This window comes from Mycteria americana, chromosome 5 (genome assembly GCF_035582795.1).
Source record: "Mycteria americana isolate JAX WOST 10 ecotype Jacksonville Zoo and Gardens chromosome 5, USCA_MyAme_1.0, whole genome shotgun sequence".
Lineage (NCBI taxonomy): Eukaryota > Metazoa > Chordata > Aves > Ciconiiformes > Ciconiidae > Mycteria > Mycteria americana.
In genome coordinates, this window is record NC_134369.1 from 18,994,470 (window position 1) to 19,017,247 (window position 22,778).

Here is a 22,778-nt window from a genome sequence, read left to right on the forward strand (position 1 = left end):
TCCTTTTGCAGCCAGTTAGAGAGAAATGTGAAGTCACAAAAACTTTCTTTAGATGCCAGACTGGTTCTCTTATTTCTCTTCTTGAATATACTTCAGATGCCTTATCTGACCTTACGTGTGTTGCTTCATCTTGCTTTTCTTCTGTTTTTGTTCTCTAAAACAAACGTAACCTATTCTGCAAAGAGCTCAGACAGCCTAAGAACACAGGTACTAGCTAGGAGCCTACGTAAATACTAAGTCCAATTGAAGTTTCCTTATTGCAGAAATTGGGTATTAGTGCTTCAGAAAGTGTGAGCCCAGTGATGGTGAAAGAAGGAACCACATGGGACCTCGTTTAGGCCAAAAATGGTGGCTTGTTGGTGACAGCTGTGGTGGGATTTCTTTGAACATAGGCACCCACAGCTGAGCTTTGTCTGCTTTATTGTTGGTAGAGAAGAACAGGGAGCTTAAAGATGTGGTTGAATGCAGAGGTGCAATGCCAGCCTGATACAGAGTGACCAGCTCACTTGTTAGCACTTATGTTGTAGTCATATTAAGTTAAATGAGATGAATCCTACATTACTGTAATGGTTTACCATCTATTTCAGTGTAAATGTAGGACAAAGGGTATCAAATACCACTTTTAAGACTGGCTGCCTGAAAGACTGCTGATGGAGTTTTCTGTAGTCTATACAGAAGGTGAATCAATACTAAACTTCGGGTGAAGTAATTTTTCTTCTGTTGATCAGGCCTACAAATGGCTTGGTGATGAGATCAAAGGATATCTTGCTTGTGCATAGCTTGGTGTTATGAACAGCCTACTGCATTTTAGGCTTTTTTTTCTCAGGCATAACTGGGAACCATCATCATCACTGTTCCCTCCCAGCCCTCCACAAGGACTTGTAGAAATTCACAGTGGATAAGGGATAGAGTGCCCGCCTTCTCTTTAAATTGCCCTCCATTTCTGTCTCTCTCCTGGTTGCGAATTACAAAGCTCAGTTGTTCCAGTACAATACTTAATCCGTATGGAACAGTTTTATATTTTCCTCCATAGCAAATTTGTTGTACATTATTTACATGAGTTGTAAGTACTTAAAAGCTTCAAGAGAGTTAGTTACTTATAACATGCAAGTTGTTTCCATTAGTTAGTAGGTCCAAGTCCTCTTAGCTGCTGGGTGCCAAACAGCGTGTGTGTCACACATTAGTAGTAACAGCTACTGAAGGAAAAATCAGTACAGGGAGGAACCAAGGAGGGAAATGTGAGGAAGCAAAAAGATTTCACGAGAAGAAGCAGCAGCCCTGAGAACTGAAGAGTTTAAAAAGAGCGTGGGGAAAGACAAATGAACCAGAAAGGAGGAAAAATGTAACAAAAGCAACAGCTGTGCTCTCAGCCTTTCTAATTAATTTTTTATGAAAGCTACTGTTAGGTTTATTACTCCTTTAAATTATTAGTGATTCAGCTATGAAGAACTCTGGAGATGCTTCTATCTTTCATCACATGGGTTAGTAAACTGTGTTTAACACTTCAGGGATGGGACCAAGACTACACACTTGTAATGATTAAAAAAGAAAAAAAAATAAAATACCATTAGAAAAGTGTAATCTCCTCTTTAAATTAATCATAGCATAGCTGAGATGAAGTTACGTGTATTCCTTAGCACAGTGTTTAATTAGGGCTTTCGTTTCACTTCAGATGTTTTTGAAATATGTTAATCTCATTTTTGCCCTCTCCTGTAATGAATTGTGTAATTATTTAGCCCGTGGTTAGGGAGTGAAAAAACCAAAATGGATGCAGTTTTTCTGTTTGTTGTTTTGTTTTCTACAAGTTGGTGGTTCTGGAGAGAGGTAGAAGGGAAAGGGAAAAAAGTACAATGTAAAAACTTGGAATATTATTCTACTTTTTACCATTATTTAATTAATTGTTCAAGTTTTTTGTGAAGCAGCTGACTACTGTTAGCTTCCTGGCAGAGGTGTGCTTTTCCCTGGCCTCAGGCAGCACAAGTGGAAGGAAGATTCAGGTACATGAGAGATCTCCCCTCTTTGGTCCCAGCGGATAACTGAGCCTGCCATAAGCATTCTTCAGAGCCGTGTGCTGATGACTACAGGACACAGTGTTCGCTGCCTGTGCCAGTGCTTGAATCCTGATTCAGACGCTGGAGTGCGGCTCAGAACTGCAGCGCGTTTGCTGTGCTGTGGCACTTTGGGTCCTGCGCAGGCGATTTTTCAGAGACTACTCCTCATGCAGCTTTGTAGTCAGTGTGTTTCTTTTTAAGTCTCCAGTGAAACCAAGTCCCCCTTGGGATAGTTGACTAGTAATCTGTGATACAGTGTCAGGAAAGAGGAATGATGTGGGCTACAGAGTTGTGATGTCATTGTGTAATGACTTCTGATAAAGTACAGTATGGTTTATATACACATAGTCCAGGATGAGTGTGAGAATAGATAACTTAAAACTCCTCTTTCTCTTAAGAGCCTCCCTTCTTACAGCAATGTGCAAGGATTGATTTGGATACTAACCAAAAAATAAAACAACCACCCCACTCTTTTTGGGTAGGTGTGCCATTGGCATTACTAACAAAGTGGAATTTTTACAGGTACTTTTCAAGAGTGTAGTAATTTGTTTTCAGTGCTGGTGTGATGATTGCTTCAGTCAGGTAAATTAGCAAGTTTGTGTTGGCATCCTGGATGGTGCTATATATTTTTACATCCAGCGCTTACAAATTTTTGAAAAATTAAATACCTTATCTATTCCTCAAATAATTCATAGCAAGATCAGAAAGAAACCAGGTTAATTTTGATTGGATTCTGTTTTTTAAGTGATGATGCAAAGTCATCTTAAACGTGCTCGTGAAACAGGACATAGATGGGTAGAAGCAGAGTGTGTTTGATGTGGCTGCCTCCTCCACTGCCTTGACTCATTGCTGAAGATGGCTGTTGTCCGTGATGCTTGTGTGTATTAACAGGACTAAAGCAAGTATTTAAAAAAATCAATCCTGTTTTATCCTAACTTAGGTAGAAACATTTTTCAATAATTTAGTCTGGCCTACACTATTAGAAATTAATTAGAAAGAGCCTTGTTTAACATTAGCTAATCTGATTAATGCAGAAGTCTGGGGACAGGCAGAAGAGAAGGGAGGGAGGGCAGAGTGCAGGGAAGGGGCTTATAGGCAAAATGCTCTTCAGAACCACGTCAGCTATTTTTATCCTGTTCTTTTTCTTTCTCCCTCCCACAACTTTCCATTGTACCAAAATAGTTCAAAATGTTTATGGTTCAGGGCAACTGACATCACTAATTGTCGTGCTGCGTCTTGCTGAATATTTCTGTAACAAGAGCTGATTCCTTGTTCAATGACAGCCTTTCAGGGCTCTCACCCAGCTACTTGGAAAGGACCAGTGACACTATGGGGCAGCAACATCTTGTGCTTTGGCAAGCTTGTGTGTGACCAGGCAGGAGGGGCTTTGTGGTAGCTCTTCGGTGCGTATGAAAGCACAGATGTGCTTTTGGAGATTGTTCTTTGACACGAATGTCCTGTCCTCAGGACAGAGCAGGTTGCAGTGGAGGTAGGCCTGAGTGGCATTGCCACCCTGGTGGACTCATCTGGCTGGGACATGCCCTCCGGAGGGGCAGCTCTCCCTGCTTGCGCAGGTGGGTGTTCTCCAGCATACGCAGGTAGCAAAGTGTCTTCTCGTGGTGGCTGCAAAACTTGTACTGCTCTGCTTGACGTTCAGCCCCACCATGAGCTGTCAGATACTTCTGTCAAAGCCATTTAACAACCTGGTCGCCTCCTGAAGCTCAGGACTTGATGCTGTGGCTCACTAGCAGTCCAGTGAGCCATGCACTTCTCCATTTCTTTGAGATAGTAATCTGTTTGTTCACTTGTATTTGCTACAGGAGTGTCATGACCCTCGTGTGTTTATGAAAGTTGGTGAACCATGTTCAATATATTAACTTAATGCAGAAGTTGGTGTCTGTCTTCAGAGGTATTTACAACGTTGACCTATATTTTGGTTACATGTTCTACATCCTGTGAGGAGAGGACTGCTAAAATTCTTCTGTGTGTTGAAATAACCCTGTAAGGGGTCTCCAGAGGTAGCATAGGAAGGGCACATGCCCCAAGGTTTAATAGCATTTTCCTCTGTTTTAGGGGCAAAAGTATGCTGCTTTTTTCTGAAGATCCCTCCTGGGTACTTTAAGAAGAATAGATTTGATTGTAATCTCAAACTTAATGAAATTATTCACCCTTCTTTTATCTTGTTTCCTTGGTATACATCTGTTTCATTATAGGATTTGCTCCAGATTTTAGCTGCTTGTTTCTGCCTGGAAGATTATTTCAGTTTATATACGTGCAAAGTATGAGCGTGCAACATTCATCCTTCTCGGGGTTGACTACTCTTCCTGGTTTGCCTCTTTGCTTCCTGTGTTGTAATAGCCTATTCTTCTGGTGCTGCTCTTTATGGAAAAGTATCTATTAAACACTTAATTTCTATCTGCTGTTCTCTGGTATCTCAAACCATCTGTGCACCCTGAGGTCTTTACCAAGTAGGTTTGTAGCAGGAAAAAAAAAACCTGTAGAAGAGCTTTTCTCTTTCCATTCTTGATGATCTTTGCTGAAGAGCTGTGATGTTAGGAATGTGGTCTCCCACTGGTTGTTGCCCTGTCTCTGAGATGGCTAAGACAAAATGTATCCATTCCCCTATCATACATCTTTCTCTGTAACTACACCAAACCTGAGGTTGATAAAGTGTTCTTTTGTTGAGGGGGATTTTCTAATCCTTTTTCTTAATCCCTGGATCTGTAGGGCTCAACAGAATCTTAACAAAGACTTCAGCAAATTGCTGTTAGAGAAGATGAGATGTTGCTTTTCTTTTAAGAGCTGTCAGCACCTAGTCTCTGGAAAGAGAAGTGTATTGGATGTATGGATTAACCCTTTCTTCCAGCTTTCTGAAGAAAAAAACCACTTCTTGGAGTTAATGGAGTCCAGAGTCCAATGGAGCTAGGTTGTTTGAGCTTGTCAGAAAATGCTGCTCTGTTAATTTTCCAAGTTCATTTCTGTCTCGTACTGAACTAAGTTTAGAAGTGCTTTTGCGCAGACAGCACGGACTGGTGGTAGCAGATGCTCCCCAGGTGAAAGGAACATTGTGGATGTCTGTAATTCCTTTTATTTTTAAAAAAAGAAGAATCAGCAGTGAGCACTGCTGTCCTCAGAAAGGCAGGTAGTGACAGAATGTTAAAACTCTTAGGACAGCTTAATACCTGAAAAAAATAATCCCGGCACACCATACAAAGTTCATGGAGTTAATGAAGAAAGAAGGGTTGGGCTGCTTCGTGGTGATCTATGAAAATTCACACACCGGAGAGATGACATTAGGTGCCCTTGGTAGCTCCACTCACACTCCAGACACTTACCCAGATCTGCTTTTCAATCCAGTGTCACCACCAATCCCAGATTCAGAACACCAAAGCCTTACAGGGATAAGTGCTGACAATCAGCAGGATGCATTTGGCAAGACAGGGGAAAGGAAATTGTAATAAACTAGGTTTTGCTGATTCTTCATTATACAAGGTCCTCAGTTTTGATGTGACTGCCTTATTTCTTCAGAACAAACCTGTGCGGGGAAAAGATAAAGCTGGGGTCTTGAGACCACCATCTATGTGGGGCAGAGGGGAAACTGTATTCTGTCTCAACTGAAATATTTATTTTTCTGTTGTTTTTCAGCATACAAAGCTTTTTTTCATGTCTAGGTACATCATGCAAATACATCAAAAAGCTTGGTTGTGGCTTTTTTTTTAATCCACACATCTTATTTAGTAGTCAAGCTAACTAATCTGTTAAGTGATTTCAGTTACAAGCTTTTTGAGAAGGATTCCTATTGATTTTTGAAGTAGAGACTTAAATATTGAGAAGTAACTTGAGATCACCCAACAATGATAATAAACTACTCTCAAGAGAGAAACTTCCTCACTGGTTAGGGACCATCTTTCATTTCTTCACAGTGAAACTACTAGCACAGCTATGTATGACTAGTATGTTTACATCTCTGAAAAACCAGTATGAACTGCTGGTTGCTGCCAGGAATTGAAACAGGGCTTCTCAGGCAAGTGATGCAGGCTGTGTTTAAAGAGAGTTAGTAGGTCATAACCATCCCTTGTTTTGAGGTGACATGTTGGGTTGCAGAAGCTAGTGTAAAGGCATGACTCCACATCGTGTTTTGAGGAAGAATCTTAGATGTTGGTCTCTGCTCTGCTTGTGTGAACTGATTAATTGCAAATCCACATGAACAGTGAAAGATATTGCTTGTTATTTGCACATGCAGCCAAGGGAATGAAACAAATTCAGCACACAACTGTGCATCTAATTTTAATATTTATTTTTGAAAATTACTAGTCTTCGTTAACCAATTTCTTGGCTGCGCTTTCAGCATTTAATTAAAAGAATGAATCTGTATTTCAGCAAGCCCTTGGAGGTAACACTACAAGTTTGAATATATCTGTAGTTTTGGGGTTTTCTGATTGCTAATGGATCAGTATGTGTCTGTAAAGGTGCTTCTACTTAAGCTTTTTGGTCTCCCTTGGTGTATCCTGAAAAGTAATAAATTAGGGTTGGGAATCACTGCTGTCTCATGAGCTAATTAACAGTGGCTGATCTAACTGTACCAGTAATTAAACTATTATCCACCCTACTATTTTTCAATCAGTCATTCAAATATTCTTTACTTTGAGTCATGATTCCATAGAGTTTGTATTTTAAATATATTTTTCTTCCTCTATTGTACTGAAAGCAAAACTTTAACATGCTGTTTTCTATGAAATAGTGGAACAGCTGTGTGCTATCGATGACAAAACTGAACAAAGAGCATTGCATCATTCTGTCACAAAGTTTAAAAATTAACTACATGGTTAGATTAGTGAATGTTTTGTACATATAATTTTTTAATGAAAATTACCTAATTAAGAGAATGCTTTGATTCCTTTTACCTTCAACTCACTCTTACCCTGTGAGGAGACACAGTTTGTGCCTTCTAACTGTGGATTTCAGGTTTTTTTGTTTAACGAGATAGTTCATACTAAGACAGAAAGGCACCATTTCTCATCACAAGATCTGATCTAAGGCATGCCAAGAGAGGTGGGACTTCCCTGAACTGACTTTGGTTTAAATTAAAGCCAAAATATTAAGAAAAGAAAAAGATCCATTTTTGATTTTCAAAGCTGCCATTGAGAGAGAACTGACCTTGACCCATGGTCATTTCTAGTAAATAAATATCCTTCCTAATTAAAATGCTGTAGTTAATTTAAAGTGTAAGTGATGACTTTGTGGAGCTTGATACAGTGGATGAAAACTTCAGGTGGGGCTGCTTCTTCACATTGGTATTTCTTTGCCCAACCTGTTCAATAACTAATGACTGGGTCGGTAATTGAATTCCTCACAGCTGCGTGTCTCAATGCAACAACATGCATGTGTGTGTGCTAGTACAAATGCTTTAAAAGTGAGTTTACAGGTGCAGGCATGCAAAATTGTTTATGAATAGTGAAAACAGCCTACAGTTTTTTCCTATGCTATATATCTACTTGAGTTTATATTGTTTACTGAAGCTCCTACAAAAAAGCTAAGATGTTTGAAGTAGCTATGTTGTTACCTGTGTTTCTGTGAACACTCTCAGTTCTGGTGTGCCCTACCACTTTTCTGTGCTATTAAACCACGCTTTTTAGATGTAAACCAGACTGTGTTTATGTGAAGGATTCAGCTGTTGAAGTCCTGCCTACTGTGTGTGACTACATATAGATGACGTTTTCAAAGGTGGAACTGTAATAGCAAGGCAGGTGATGAATTTGTTTCCACTCTCTTCCCAACAAAAATAACTAACTTACCCTTCCAATGCAAGACACTTTTTGTGCCTAAATAGTTGTAATTTGCCCAGTCCTGCCAGAAGTAAAAAAGACAGCCCTTTACTGTTTCTCGCCTCTGGGGAGCTGAGGAGAGAGACAACAACTATGACTGAGCTCAGCTGCAAGCTGACATGTTGCACCATGTTGAAAAATATTTATCTGTTGACAGCACAGGCTCTTGGAGTGAGTATTCTCACTAACTGTTTGGGGACTGTCATGCAGTCCATATTGTCTTCTTTCATACTGCACAGTGTAATTATAAAATATATTTTTAAACATTTTTGTAGACCTTTAAACATTGATAATTGTAAAATTCAGATTACAAGTACATTAGACATTATATGTACCTGTCCTCCAAAACATAGTATGCGGGTAAGGTGGTGAGCTTGACCTGCATATTTAACATACTTCCTTTGTTGCAGGTTTTCTTTAGGCTACGGTAGTACTTAAAACGAGTTAGTATTGTTAGATAAATGTTTTTTGTTGTACAAAAAGAGCTTGCAAGGCAAAAAGGCAGTGAGGAAACAAAAACACTTCTTACAAAGACAAACCTGGCTACACCCTGGTAGTTTCTGAGCAGAGTAGACTGTCTGCATTTGTGTATCTTGGGGTATATAGCAAGAAGTCTGACTGCTGAAGCTAGGTTGCCATGGTGAAATAATTCCCAGCAATTAAAGCACAGTTCTATCCTGAAAAGCAACTCTGTGCAAGCTACATTGTGAAATCCCACATTTACGAGGCCATGAGGTTTCCAAATCAAATTTGCTCGGTTTAGAAATAAAAAGATAGCTTTGCAATCTGCCAGCTCTACAAACTTCATAAGGATTGGAAGATAACAAACAGTGTCTTCAGTGGTTTATGTGCTCTGGTGGTGAACTCCCTCCCCGCAAAGGTGGACCAAAGTGTGCTGCATGTGCTCTTCTAGAAAGATAACAGGGCTGCATCAGAATAACCAGGAGGAGCAGTTGCTGCCAGAACTCGAATTTAATCATGATGCAGAAGTCAAAATAACTATTTAAGTGTGTTCCAATAGAAGATTACGGGATAATAAATAAATAAATAAAGCACTGGTTAATAAACATGTCTGAAAACACACAGGGAATAGGTATGTTAATTAAGAAGTTTCTGTGCTTTTACTACAGTACATTTACATTTTCTTTCGGTTTCCAGGGTCTAAAAACCTTGAAAGAGAGATACAGACTTTTTTGCCAATTACGTTCTTTTTAGTTTTTACTTGTTCTTTGCAAGCAGTTTTTCTGGCCTCCAAAATTTCAAATAATGTGTTGAAAAAACACTGTTCTGAGTATTATAATAATAAACCTGACAGGCCTATATTTGCCTTCCTCGATGTGAAAAAGGTGTTAAAAGCCACCCCTAAACTTACTTGCTTTCCAGTCTTGGTGCAGATCACTTGTTCGCATGGCTCTGTAGTGTGGGAGATGTCCCCACTGTAGCATGCAGCATCTGTAACAGCACCAGGTTCGGTATCTCTGCCAGTTCGGTATCTCTGCCAGTTCGGTATCTCTGCCATTGTCTGCTCTCAGTTGAGAGCCACTTTTTTCCTTTGCCTGTGTGTTATACCTTAAATTTCTTTAATTAAACTATAGATCTCTGCCTTGGACTGAAATTTTTCCAGTATAGAGAAAAAACTATTTATCTCTGCTGACTGTAAAAGGTCCTTAGAGAGCCAATTCAGGTATAAACCTTTACATATGCAGATATCTGTGGCTAGGTGAAATGAATCCTCTTCATACTGTCTAGCTGCAGTATGGGAGTATAGGAACGGAGGATGATGAGGAAGCATTTGTGTTGCTAGAATACAAATTACTTTTCCTCTAAGGGAGGCAAGGATACAGGAGCATCCTTATCTTGGTATTGTGTAAGGGCCTGATTGGTTTGGAGTGAGTGCACCTGGGGACTAAAATGAGCTGCATGTTAACAAGACAAACCCCAGAACACAGAACTCCAGCCTGTATCTTCAGCTGATGAACTAATGAATGGCTGGGCAGAGATGCCCTGGAGAGTTAGCATGGCATGGCCTCTCCTGTCCCTTTGTGCCCAGGGTCTGCTCTGAGAGTGCTGTTCTAGGGGAGGAGGAGTTGCAAGCAGGGGAGAGAATATACTATGAGACACCTTCTCAAGCAGGGATTTGCCCTCTTTCTACTCAGTTTTTGGCTTCCTTTGTCAGACAGCCAGAGTTCACCTACAATTGGAGACTTAAAAACAACAAAAACAAACCCAAGAACTACCACCCCATGTCTGTCACAGGCTCAGGACTTGGGTACCTATGATGCAGTGTTCTGCTGTATGGTTTGTTCTAAGCATTGCATACATTAATTTTCGCAACACTGTTAATCTATGGCCTACTGAATCTGTTTTACCACAGACCTAATTTGGCTCCATGTAGAGCTCTTGAAAATAAACATTAGGAAAGATTTGTGTCCTTTTTCTTTCCTAATCCCCAAATTACCAAAAATCTGGACTGTAGTAAATCGCTTAGGAAAAGAATCTTGCTGAGGCTTTATGTTGGCACCTCCTGGTTTGGATATGAGGGCTTTTTGGCACGAAGGTAAAAGAGAACATTTAAAAATTAAGAACAACACGGTATTTGCTCGGATAAGGTAATTTTCTGGGTTTCTACTACTGAATGGTTCCTTTTAAATTGCACCACTGGCTCCTAGAAATAAGTAATCTATTTGTCTCCCATCTGATATCACTTCCCTCATGTTCCCAGGGCTTTGTCCCACTCAGCCCCTCCCCAGTGTGTTGACTGGAGGGGAACTGGGACCACTGCAAGGATTATACAGGCAGAAGACCCTCCCCAAAGGCAACCAGTGAGGCAGGATACCTCCTCTGGCTCTGTGGGAGGAGCTCTGGCAGGTCCGCTCAGAAAAGAAAGGAAACTCTAGTCCAGCATGTTTTACCACAAGAATGCACTCTGCGCATTTTTGTAGCGGTAACTGAGCTGTTCGCATGCCTGGCCTTGCCTCTGTAGCCATTCTTCCCAGAGCTGCATTGAAGAGAAGATGGGGGATCCTGAGCAGAAGCGAAGGAGCAGCAGTGGTACCTGGCCACCAGCAAATACCTGGGAGTTTCAGCACTGTACTTTGAAAGGCAGTTAATCTGCAGCTGACACGCCACTGTGGGCAAACATTGATCTAGCACTGGGAGGTGACATGCAAGGGAAGAGAGAAGGAGGGAGAGAAGTAGGTTGGAAACGACCTTTCACATCATCAAGTCCAAGTGTAAACCTAACACTGCCAAGTCCACCACTAAACTGTGCCCCTAAGTGCCACATCTACATGTCTTTTAAATACCTCCAGGGATGGTGACTCAACCACTTCCCTGGGCAGCCTGTTCCAGTGCTTGATAACACTTTAAGTGAAGAAATTTTTCCTACTATCCAATCTAAACCTCCCCTGGTGCAACTTGAGGCTGTTTCCTCTCATCCTATCACTTGTTACCTAGGAAAAGAGACTGACATCCACCTTGCTACAACCTCCTTTCAGGTAGTTGTAGAGAGTGATAAGGTCTCCCCTCAGCCTTCATTTCACTGGACTAAACAACCCCAGTTCCCTCAGCCGTTCCTCATAAGACTTGTTCTCATGACCCTTCACCAATAGGTGGGTGGGGAGTCCTGCAAAAGGGAATGGAAAGGCCTGATGGATCAGTGACAGAGACATAGCATGTGCAGGTGCCCCATGTTCTCCTTGCTTTGCCAGCAGCACCAGCTGGAACTCATTTTGGCCCTATAGAATGTTTTGGGCTTTCTGTTGAGAAGCAGCATTATGAAATAATGTTATGGCACTTGTCATCCTTAACATGCCTGCCATGCCTTGGCACCGACTGTTTATAGCAGAGCATCTGGAGGCCAAGCAAAGATTCCCTTTTAAGGCAAAGAGCCACTATGAGAATCCAGAAGAAAAAGTTTCCCTGGCATGTAGGGTACATTCTTCTTTCTTCCTCCTCTTAAATAAACTATTAGTAACTTTTAAAAACAGAACAAAAATGAAGAGGCAGGGCCAGAAATGCTGCCAAAGACATTTTATTCTGTGCAGCCCCCTTAGACCTGCGCAGCAGCCGAGCCCTGGAGCTAACCCAGGGCAGGAGAGGGGAAGAATGAAACTGAGGTCAGGGAGGTCTGTCAGAGACCTGGGGCGAGAGGAAATCGGAATGGAGACTGTCTTAAAAAGCTTAGTCTCCTTCCCTTCCCTAGGCCCTGGAGAAATGGTCTGACTGCAGCAATCTGTGAATAATTGTACTGTGTACTGCACTGGGATTTGGGCTTGCTTTCTAACACCTTACACAGCTTCCCTTCCCATGCTGATGTTCTTTTCTCTTCTTTCCCAATCCTGAACATACACATCCAGGATTTGTGTTCTGGGTGTGCTGTCACGTGGCATTTTCAGCTGAAGACTTAGCAGCGATCTGGGTTAAAACAGGACATAGGTTGGGAGAAAAATTTCCACAGAGATAGTAATCTTGTATGGTTTTAAAGAAAGAGGGAAATACAAATATTGTCTCTCGCTTTTTCTCAAAGGAAGGGCAACTCTACTGATGTTCAAGTGAAACTTGTTATTCCCCTTTTCTTGCCTGCTATACAAATTAATAAAGATGTTGAATTACCAAGAAGTGATTTTTAAGCTGCCTAGCACCTCTAACCTTCCAGTCCTTGTACTTAATTGAGGAGAAAAGACTGTGGTCTGCTGGGGTGGGAAACCAGACAGCCTTCGAGAGTTTGTTCCTGTCCTGTAAAAACTCGCGTAACCTGCTTCTTCGTTGTTCTTGGTGGGAGTTTGTCACTAGGACTCATAAATTTTAGCTCATAACACTGTTTCTTTCCTGCTATGAATGGGTTCAGGACTCCCATACTTACGAAGAACATTTCTAACCAGAAATTAACTGATACCTTCTTTCCAGTAAAGTGCCACAGAAAAAACAGAAAGGTAACAAGTACATCTGTGAGCAGCTAACCTAGTTTTCCTTACTAAGCTATAGCCTTCTGTGGATGGCTGAAATCTTTGGGGTTTTCCTCTCTGCAAAGGGAGTACATTAGAGGGAGAGAGCTTGCATACTAAAATTTTTACCTTAATGTGTTTTATTCCCTCTTCTGTTCCACTCACATCCTATTTGACTCCTTACCCAAAGAAGGGAAAATATCCAGTATATCTTTGATTTTGAATTATAAACCCTTATTCACTAGAAAATATAAAAACATGAAAGTGTTCATAAAGATTGGCCTAAAAGACACTGTTAAAATGTTGGCTTACTGCCTCTCTAATTCTCTGTTGGCTTATGTTTTAAGAAGCTAACCCCCATCCTCAGATTACCAAGAAAGTAGGTTTTGGCAGGAGTACTTCACTGTATAAGACTTCATCAGTGGAGGATATTTTAAAACATGACACTTGAAAAAGAAAGGATGAAAGTCAAAGGCCAAGATAGTTTGATATATCTGGTAGTTCAGTAGTGTAGAGGTACACCTGGGTGAGGTAGAATATGGTGTTGCTGTTGGGAGACTGTAAGTTTTCCACATAAATGTTTTAGTTGGGAATGTACCATTTTAACCCCCGAATTTTCTGGATTGTGAACTATACAAATTATAAAGCGCAAGCTAGATTACTTGAAAATAACTCCCAAAACCTCAAGTGACTTTTTTTAATATCATTTGATAACGTTTCTATGGGCATCTTATTTTTTTGATCTTCCTTAAAATAGATTTTTCTTTTTGTGCCACTTTTGCATGCATTGCTATGAACCGTGGGGCTTTTACTTCTCCCACCAACACTGACTGAACTCATCACAGCTGGATTGTCATGGTCGAGACGTGCTCTCTTCTAAATTTGCTAGGGATTGCTAGGATTATACCAGTTAACCTTGGGTAAGAAATAGGGTCAGTTACTTAAAAAAAAAAAAAAAAATTATTAATCACAAAATAGACATCTTTGTCCTGTAAGGTTCATAATCCATGGCGATTTTCATACCCACAGACTTGAGATGGCTTGTGAGTTTTGAGGTTTGCAAACAGGGAGATAAATTTGTCATGTAAGGCCTGTTGGACCTGTTCTGTCAATTTTCAAATGGAAATCAGCGTATTTGAGACTTGGCTGGAACCTGAAACTGGTGCGTGATCCAGAGGGCACAAAGTGCTTGGAGTTTTGCGCGCAACTGTGCTCCTCACCACTATAGGTTTTTTTAGTAAACTTTTTCACTTTCTGAAGTTACTCTTATATCTGGTACTAAAACCACTTTAACGTGCCACATTAAAAGAGAAAAGCCACTGATTACTTGTATTTAAAAAAGAAAAAATAAACAGCCAGTCACTCCAAGGGTAGTTAGTTGGGTGTGAAGGGTAGGAGGTAGTGATTGAAGCATCATCGTTTGTCCTTGAAGAGTTTCAGATGCAGTGTAAGAAACTGCACAGCTTGCTGGAGACAGCAAGAAATTATTATAGCTGTGCTGGTTCCCTCTGGAAAAAAGGAATCCTGAATTGGTAGAGATAATCTTAAATTGCATTATCAGTTTAGGGAAGTTTGGCATTTAACAAATCACTAGTATTCCCTCTGCGTGATCAACCTTGTAATAAATCAGATTCTCATGACCAAAACCATGGGTGCCTGGTACAATTCCAAACTGGTGTGAACTACATCGGGTTATGAAGCAGGTCCACATAGTGGACATTGCATCTTTGATACTTCTTCAGCTACATCAGATTGCTTCACATGTGCTTCTTTCCAAACAGACCATATCAGTTTACACTGAAGCACATCTTTAGTATTTGTACTATGAATAAACTTTGAACATTACAGCCAGTTTCTGCTATGAAATGGGAATAATACTTTCCTCGTATGGTTTTAAAACTAAAATAATACCTGGATGGTGCTTTGGAGATGCTCCAAAGTGTGGGGTTTTTTAAACTAAGAAACTACTGGGCATCTGATCAAGAAGGAAATGAAAGAGAGAGATTAGAGGAGTATCTTTATTAATTGAGATGGGATAAGAAAACAAGCTAGGAGACTGGCAAGTTTTACTCAATCTTAACAAAGCAGTTAGACTAGGGAAAAAAATTGTCACAGCCCAATGGGCCTGCCACTTGGTGGACTGTCTTATACGTCTCCTTCTCCAGTGAAATCCAGGCAAACTTCCAGCTGCTGTGTTTTCTCAGCTGAACACAAGGCTGAGTATGTAAGCCCTGCTAGAAGCATTAGTGAATGTACTGTCTTTGGCTGGAGCCAGTTTGCTGAACCTTCTTCTAAGACTTTAGACGAGTGACCTCTCTTCTGCCATCTCCTATCACTTTTCCGTCTCTGAAACTTATTCACAGGTGTGACTTGGCCTGTGGCATCATATTCAATTGAGTGCCTAAAACCAAACAAACACAAACCTATCCTGGGAGTTATCTGAAGAATTAGTTTGTACTCTGGTTTGCCTGTCAATAAAAACTGCTGAGTGCTGTCTCCTTGGATTGCCTAAAGATGTTTCTTTCTTTAATTAGTAGTTAAGCATTGATAGACAGGTTTTGCTCTAACCTCTTGACAGACCTTCACCAAACTGCTGTGTTACAGCTATTCCTCTAGCTGCTTTGGAGATACAGTTGATCTGACATGAATGTGTTAAGACACATTTAGCAGAATTCTCTTATTTTTTAAGAAAGACAGAGGTAAACATGAATCAGGACTTCGGTTTGCTTTAGGGTGCCTATAGCAGTGTTTTGAAAGGTACTGCCCTTTTTGTGGTCTTATATAATATTTAGTTATGTTTCCCAGTAAGTAATCATCTACAGGTCATGGATTTTGGTGTTTCCTGAATAGAACAGTAAAACTCTACTGTTCTTGTCGCTTTTCCTTTCACTGAAAGCAGGGTGAACAAGCTGTTGCTGAATGTGCTTCTTTATGGTCACTACTATAGTCTTCACTTATAAGGGTGTTCTGGGACATCTCAGAAATGGCTACACACAATTTTTTGTATTTGTGTACTTTAAATATAAAATGAAAAATTGAGGAAGGCATCTTGAACGTGAACAGCTCACAACAAAGGAAATAATGGATGCTTCGTTTTGCACGTTTGGAGTTGGTTCCAGGTAGATGGTGTTTTCTTACAAGTCTTTGAAACAACAGTGAACTTGGAGGTAGGGGAGAGCAGAAGGAAGGAAGCTAACTTCTAAACTTTACACTATTTGGTAATTCTGGTAATTGTGAATGTATGAACTTTGGTTTGTCTAGAATATGGAACTATTATTTGTTGATTCTTAATCATATGTAATCATGTTTCTAAAACTGTTTTCTTCATACTGCTGTATGTTCCAGCTTTGTAAGTCTGTAAAGAAAATGCTTTAGTATTGACTAGTATTGACAGTTTCCAAACTAAACCCACAGTTTTACAGCCTAGACTGAGCATGACTCAATTGAGTAAGCCTCACTTTATAACCTGAGTTCTGCCTAATTGAGGCAAGATGTGTGGTCCAGTTCAAAACTTGACGTTTTTAAGACTGGAATTTTTTTTACTTTGTACTTAGAATATTTGGGCCATGTAGTATCCCAACTGCACTGCACACAGGTCATGAAAATCTACTGGCAGAAACAATTTCTGTGGCCTTGCTTTAGCTCTCAGCAGCTACAAAAGGTTAAAAAGAAGTTTGTACTGCACATGGTGATTTGACATTCAGGTTTCAGTGGTGTGAATAAACCCTTTGATATCAGTGATTATGGGCATTTTGCAGGTTCAGTGATGATACCCATGAGTCAGGTTCTTTTTTAAACCAAGCCAAAGCTTTGGAAAAGGACAGAGCATGGGATCCTTCAGGAAGCTTCTCTTTGAAGTGCTCCAGTTCCAGCACAAGGCGGTTGTGGAAAGACTATACTATCTGTTGAAAAGACGCAAAGTGGCTGCATGTACTAATCTAACAGAGAACTGACATTTGTGTGGAAATAAGGGGTTTTGGTTTTTGTAAAAGGATGGCGTATATTTTTTTGCAGTAGCAAACTTGTGAAATATATTTAGTGTTGAATTTTTGTTTCTTTTCTTGAAATGGGGGGAAGATGCTGAAGTGAGAATGAGATACACACTATCCATTTCTATTCAGTGGAAGGCTTGCCTCAGCCTCATATGTCTGGCTTCCTTCTGTGGTTTCCCTCCACAGCCTGGCTCTATGACAGACTGTCTTTGACCTCTTCATCTCTCTCTCCCCTCCTCCTCCTCTCAGAAGACTGCTCTTAGCTGACGTGGCACAGCCCTAACCTGGGGCCCTTGATTTAAGTATCCTGAAGTAAAGCAAAGACACAAACTCTGTTCTATCCAGACTACTTCTCACTGATAACTTTTCTCCCCAAGTGTGGTTAATGTGGTTTGTTGAACCAGTCTCTGAAGTTGAAAGTATTTTCTGCATGATTGTTACTGGAACTATAATTTTCTTAAAAAATCAACTCATCCTTGAATGCCTGAATCCTGCTCCCCCCAACTAAACCCAAAACCCACTAAACCCAACCAGCTGAAAAAAAACCTAAAGAGTATATTCTGAATAGACCTTAATATTGTCTGTCAGAGGCACAGCAGATATGAAGGAGCTGTACGGAGCGTGCCAGGCTTGGTTTCAGCAGCATAGGAGTAAGGCAGCCTGTCCTGGGAATTAAGCAAATCAGTGGCCTGGAGTATTTTTTACTAGCTAGTACCAAGTGCATAGTTTCAACTGGATTTATGCTGTTGACTGTCAGGTAAGGTAGTTTCAAGTCTTAACATGGTATTCCTGCAAAAGGAAGAGGTCAAACATGTTGTTTCATCTGCTATAAAGTCAGGTTACAGACTATCGAATGAGACTATTTTTTTATGCTATTGCATTTTCCTTGACTATCATCTCAAGTTCTGTGAAAATCTGAAATCTCAGGCCCAAGCATAAATTAAGTACGTCTTTCATAGCTTCTTTAAATCCCTTGAAGGCCCTCCTGCAGTTCTTGCTTTCATGGACTTTTCTTTCTTATCTGTAGCTTATTTTTACATGGTGAGGTTCAAACGAGATCTAGCAAATGTAAGGGTTTGAAGACAACAGCTGACAACCAGGAGCTGTTGGTCTAACTGAGCAACCCCTCTGTATTAAGAGCCTTCCGCTGAGGAACATCTGACTTTGCATGTCCTAAAACATCCCTCTGTGGAGCAGCTATGAGAATTAGTCCAGGTTACTTCATTAAATAAACGTAAGGAACAAATCTTGCAGGCTTCATTTGAATTGGAATGCACTGCTGTGGAAAAAGGAGATGGCAGGAAATGTGCAAGAGTAGCTATGTGCTAAATTCATCTTTACAGATACTGGTTTTAGTTTATTCTCGTACTGTATTTGTATTCTTTAAAAAGATGTTCTATGTCACAGGTGTTCTCTCTCTAACCACAAAATCCACCTTTCTTATTAACATATGGAAATAAAGCGTGCCCATCTTTTCCCTACCAGAGACCTCCTACAGTGCCTTCTGCACATATGTGGTTTGTAAATATATTGTGAAAGTGTAAGTGTATATTGTGCTGCTGTCACTAAGTTTTCCTTGGTTTTTCCTTGATGGTGGCCTTCCTGAAGTCTTAAAGTCCCTCTAGTTTTAATTTACTGATTAGAGAGAAGTATGGCAAGACTCGATGCGAGTTCAAGACAGTAAACAGTGGCAGTGCTGGTGACCGAGTAGTAGTATGTTATGGCGTTCCTTTCTTGTGAAAGGTGAATCTCTGTCTCTCCCTACTGCAGTGCTGATGATGAGTCATTCTGAAGATGGGTTTAATGAACAGATCAGTAAAGAGCCCATAAAGAGAGAAATCTGAATAATCATACTTCCTTTGGGGAAAGCACTGACACTTCAAAGACCATTCCAGGAAAGATGTGCATCCCATCCTCACAGCAAAAATCAAGCCTTGCATGTATCTCAGACAGGGGCACAGTTGGAAGATTTTTAAAGTGTATTAAGAGCCAGAACGTGAGGTCAGTTTCCTTTGGATGGGATCTAGATGAATTTCAACAGCAAACTTAATGCAGTCATATGCAAAGGTGGGCTTGCCTTGGTTTTAGAGATCCTTAAAAACCTCTTTAACCAAGAAACCCTGACATTAAAAAATCCTGGCATCTCTTCCTTGTATTCATGCGAATAGTGCACAGCACGTATTGCCTTACTGTGCTTGTCCCTCACCATTAAATATATCTTCTGTCTCTGGTTAGGTGGATTTTTTAACTGTAGAAACACATAGATATGCAGCTGTTTGACCACATAGCCTAAAAGACCAAAGTGCTGACCTGCCATCCTTCCTCAGAAGTCCTTCCTGAACCCCCGGCCCAGGAATACGGGTTGGGTTGAGAGTCTAGTTTGAGGATGTTAAAAAGAGTGGGAGGAAAACTCTAGTGATTAAAACAAACACTTTAGAAATGGGAGGTGAAAAGTCACAATATGCCATGGAGATAAATGCATTTTATGGAATGTGGTTTTTCTGCTTTTATAAATCCAAACGGAAGGTTATTTCATAATGCACTGGATTCTAAAGGATTTTCAGAAAAAAATGAACTCTCATCTTTCTGTCTCGAGTATCCCGGGAGCTGAGAAAGCTGGTGTTCTTGTAGTTATCAGTGCTTCTAGCTGGAGTCACAGATGCTCACTCCCAGAAGGCTTCTGGTATCTCAGAGAACGTAGGGCTGGAGTAGTGAGGAATGCTGTAGCTCTGAATGAGCAGTGCCAGCACATTGTGTGGAAAGCGTGTTTTTCCAACTGAGAGCTACCTTCTTGCAGCAGTCCACTTTTACTGTCCCTCAAACACCCATTTTGCAGGTGACAGTTAACTGTATGATGCAGCAGATTGTTAGTATACTCGCATTAGGGTAGCTCCTTCAGGCACAGTGCCATTCTGCTGTCACGACTGTTCATAGGCGTAGAGACTGACACTCTCCCAATAATTTGCAGTCTAAACTGACAAAAGGGCAACGGAGATGGAGCAGCTCAGTCTCAAGTTTCTTAATGCCATTCAAAACTTCCAGTGTTACTTTAAAAAAGTGACTGAGTTCAAATACACTTTTTAAGAAACTATCGTTTGCTTTAATTAAAAAAAAGTCAAGCGAAGAGGAAGGAAGGCAGGAGGAGCACTGTAAACACAAATACAAGAGTTTGGATAGACCAGCTTCTTTCAGGTTTCTGTAGCTGTTCATCAACAGTAAAGGTAACCTTTCTTCTCTCTTTTTAATCTCTTGCAGGAAGTCCAAGGGAAAGCCAAATGGTAAAAAGCCAGCACCGGAAGAGAAGAAACTTTACCTAGAGCCAGAATACACAAAATCCAGAATTACTGACTTCGAATTTAAGGAGCTAGTGATGTTACCACGAGAAATAGACCTCAACGAGTGGCTAGCCAGCAACAGTGAGTATTGTGGTTGTACAGCTCTGAGCTTGCTGTCCACACCCAAGAAGGCATTCATTCACTCTGTTTCTTTTTACTGTTTTCAGTGCTTAGAAAAACACTCAATGACTATTTATGCTTACTGCATAATGCATGTCATTATACCTTGAATAGTAATTAAGCTGTCTTACGTACAAACCAACTGTGCTCAGCAGCATGGAAGCCTTGATGCGTTTCCTCCTTCCAACTCCCTCACTGTGGCATGGAGGGCATTAAAGTTTTTAATGCTCTTTTGAGGACCATCAGATTCCCTTTGACTATTTGCTAAACCAGTTGGTTCAGCACGTTTCTCACTCAAGCTATCGGTCTTCCAAAAGCATTGTCAAAATGGTAGTTTATTAAGACTTATATATAAAGCAAGTTACGCTTGAAGCCAGAAGTTTTGAAGTCTTTTGGTTAGATTTCTTCTCCCCACTCTTTCCAAGCTTTGGTGGAATTACTGTGAATTTAAACTGTAGTCAAGCCGGAACTCAGAGACGTGACTGAATGCTGTATGTGTGCATCTCAGTTCTGATTTACAATACTTTCCTGTGCTTCTGCTTCATCTTCCAGTCCTAACCTGCAGCTACGACCCAGTCTTGTTTACATTTTTAACAGTATGTGGTAGTAGCAAGAAACTACTTCAAACTGTACACTAGGAAAGTTTATAGAGACTCATTAAGAAAAAGTGATGTGCCCCCCGAGGAGTATTAAGATGTTAAATTATCTCAGGAGATTTTTAAAAAGTAGAAGTGGACTAGTTTTCATGCTGTTTTTTTTAAAGGAGATATGTCATGAGAACTATTAATGCTGTTTTCTAGCCACTGTTCATTTTAAGTCTGACTTCAAAAGAACGTAGCAAATTGTTTGCTTTCAGCTTGTAGTAGAGTATTCTACTGTAAAGGTGAGGCTGATGATGGAGACACTTTCCAGTCTTGCTGCTTAGTGAGTAATAAGAGCTGATGCATCATGCTGCTTTCATCTTAAATTAAAACAAGAGCTTTCATTCTATGTACCTCTTTGTTTTGCAGTTCATCATTAGACTCATTTAGCTGAATCATGTTTAAATTTGTATGCAAGCTCAAGACTCTGAGGTCACTTCAATTGCTCTATTTAAATAATTGTCTGGAGGATAACTAGTGTTGGAAAGTATTTTACTTCTGAATTTCTTTCCTTTGTCTTTATTTTTCAGCAACAACTTTCTTTCATCACATCAACTTACAGTATAGTACAATCTCAGAATTCTGTACAGGAGAGTCATGTCAGACCATGGCAGTGTGCAATACGTAAGTCGATATTTACAATTACAGGGTTTCCATGAAGTCTTCAGAGTTGCTTGGGGGAGAGTATTGGTATTAGATGGCATTGGGCAAGTGTTTTACAGCAGATCTCTACTTAGTGAGAATGTGGCAGCTGTACATCCTCTTCTCTCCCCTCAGCAGTTAAGGGTGGTGGAAATCTGTTTTTGTGGAGGACTAGAAGGACGAGATTCTTTGACTGTTCTGAGCTGGTTTTATAACGTCAGATCAGAGAGGCAAATTACCATGTGTGTAGCTTGAGGGGAGAGGGGAAGAAGAGTAAGGCAAAACTGTCTTTACTGGTAACAGTGCTGGGATTCCATAGAAGGCCAGGGAGGATAAACAAATTGCAAAAACCTCAGAGGGTGCTTTTGATAGCTGGAACGCTGACAGAGGACCAGGCTGCTGACGGATAACCTCTAGCCTGACGTGAGCCACTGGCTTTCTGCCCGAGCCCCTGGGCACAGAGGACACAAGTGACAGCTTTGCAAAGAGTAAGGAAAACGTTTTGGTTTGGCATTTTCCCCCTGTAGGACTTAGTAGACTTTTTTAACATTGACTAGCTGTCACTTATGAAAGAAAGCTTTGTAGTTTTACTGTACATGGTGAATATAAGAAAAAGTTATCATAAACTCCTGCTCTTGATTAGCACAGTCCAACATGATGGAATATGAGATCCAGTCGAGTATGAATAAGCCTGTTGTGTTGTGTTTTTTTTTTTCTCCAGCACATGTGTTGATAGTCCTTTTTGTCCCTCCTCTTGCATTTCCTGGGATTAATTTAGTTGAGCTGGATTTTAAAACAGAAGACTGAGCAGTTAAAGTTATAGTACATCAAACAAACATGCCAGGCAATGTATACAACAGAACCAGAGCAGTGTATTGTATCTCTGACAATAATTACGTAGTGCTTAGAAAGGAATTCTTGCTCAATGCACTGGGCTATCTTGTACACTTGAAATTAATATCAGGGGCTTTCTTTGAGAGCACTCTGAAGAATGCAAAGTGTATGGAGGATATTTTTGCATGTAGAAGTTGAAAAGATAACTGTCAGTAGAGAATTAAAGGCCATGCTAGGGACTTTGAAAGCAAGCTGGAACAGAAAGTAATAAATCTCTGCTGGACCCAGATTTTATCAAAAGGAGACAGCATGTCTCTAAATGAGAAATGGTGATCAGTAAGATGAGTATTTTGTTGCCTCTTGCTCCCAAGGTTTCTCCTGTTTTAATTCCT

At 40.4% G+C, this 22,778-nt stretch overlaps 1 protein-coding gene across 5 annotated transcripts in view; it reads left to right on the forward strand.

Annotated features, from left to right (window-relative positions):
* The window catches only part of MOB2 (MOB kinase activator 2), a 122,273-nt gene that overhangs the window by 91,093 nt on the left and 8,402 nt on the right, over positions 1-22,778 (forward strand). For 4 of the 5 annotated variants that reach the window (XM_075502346.1, XM_075502345.1, XM_075502344.1 and 1 more), the window contains exons 2-3: positions 20,070-20,230; positions 21,441-21,534. In XM_075502346.1, the coding sequence (XP_075358461.1) occupies positions 20,070-20,230; positions 21,441-21,534 (255 nt within the window). Of the gene's footprint in view, positions 1-18,858; positions 18,882-20,069; positions 20,231-21,440; positions 21,535-22,778 lie in introns of those variants that run through there. The other variant, XM_075502348.1, reaches the window with a different exon arrangement.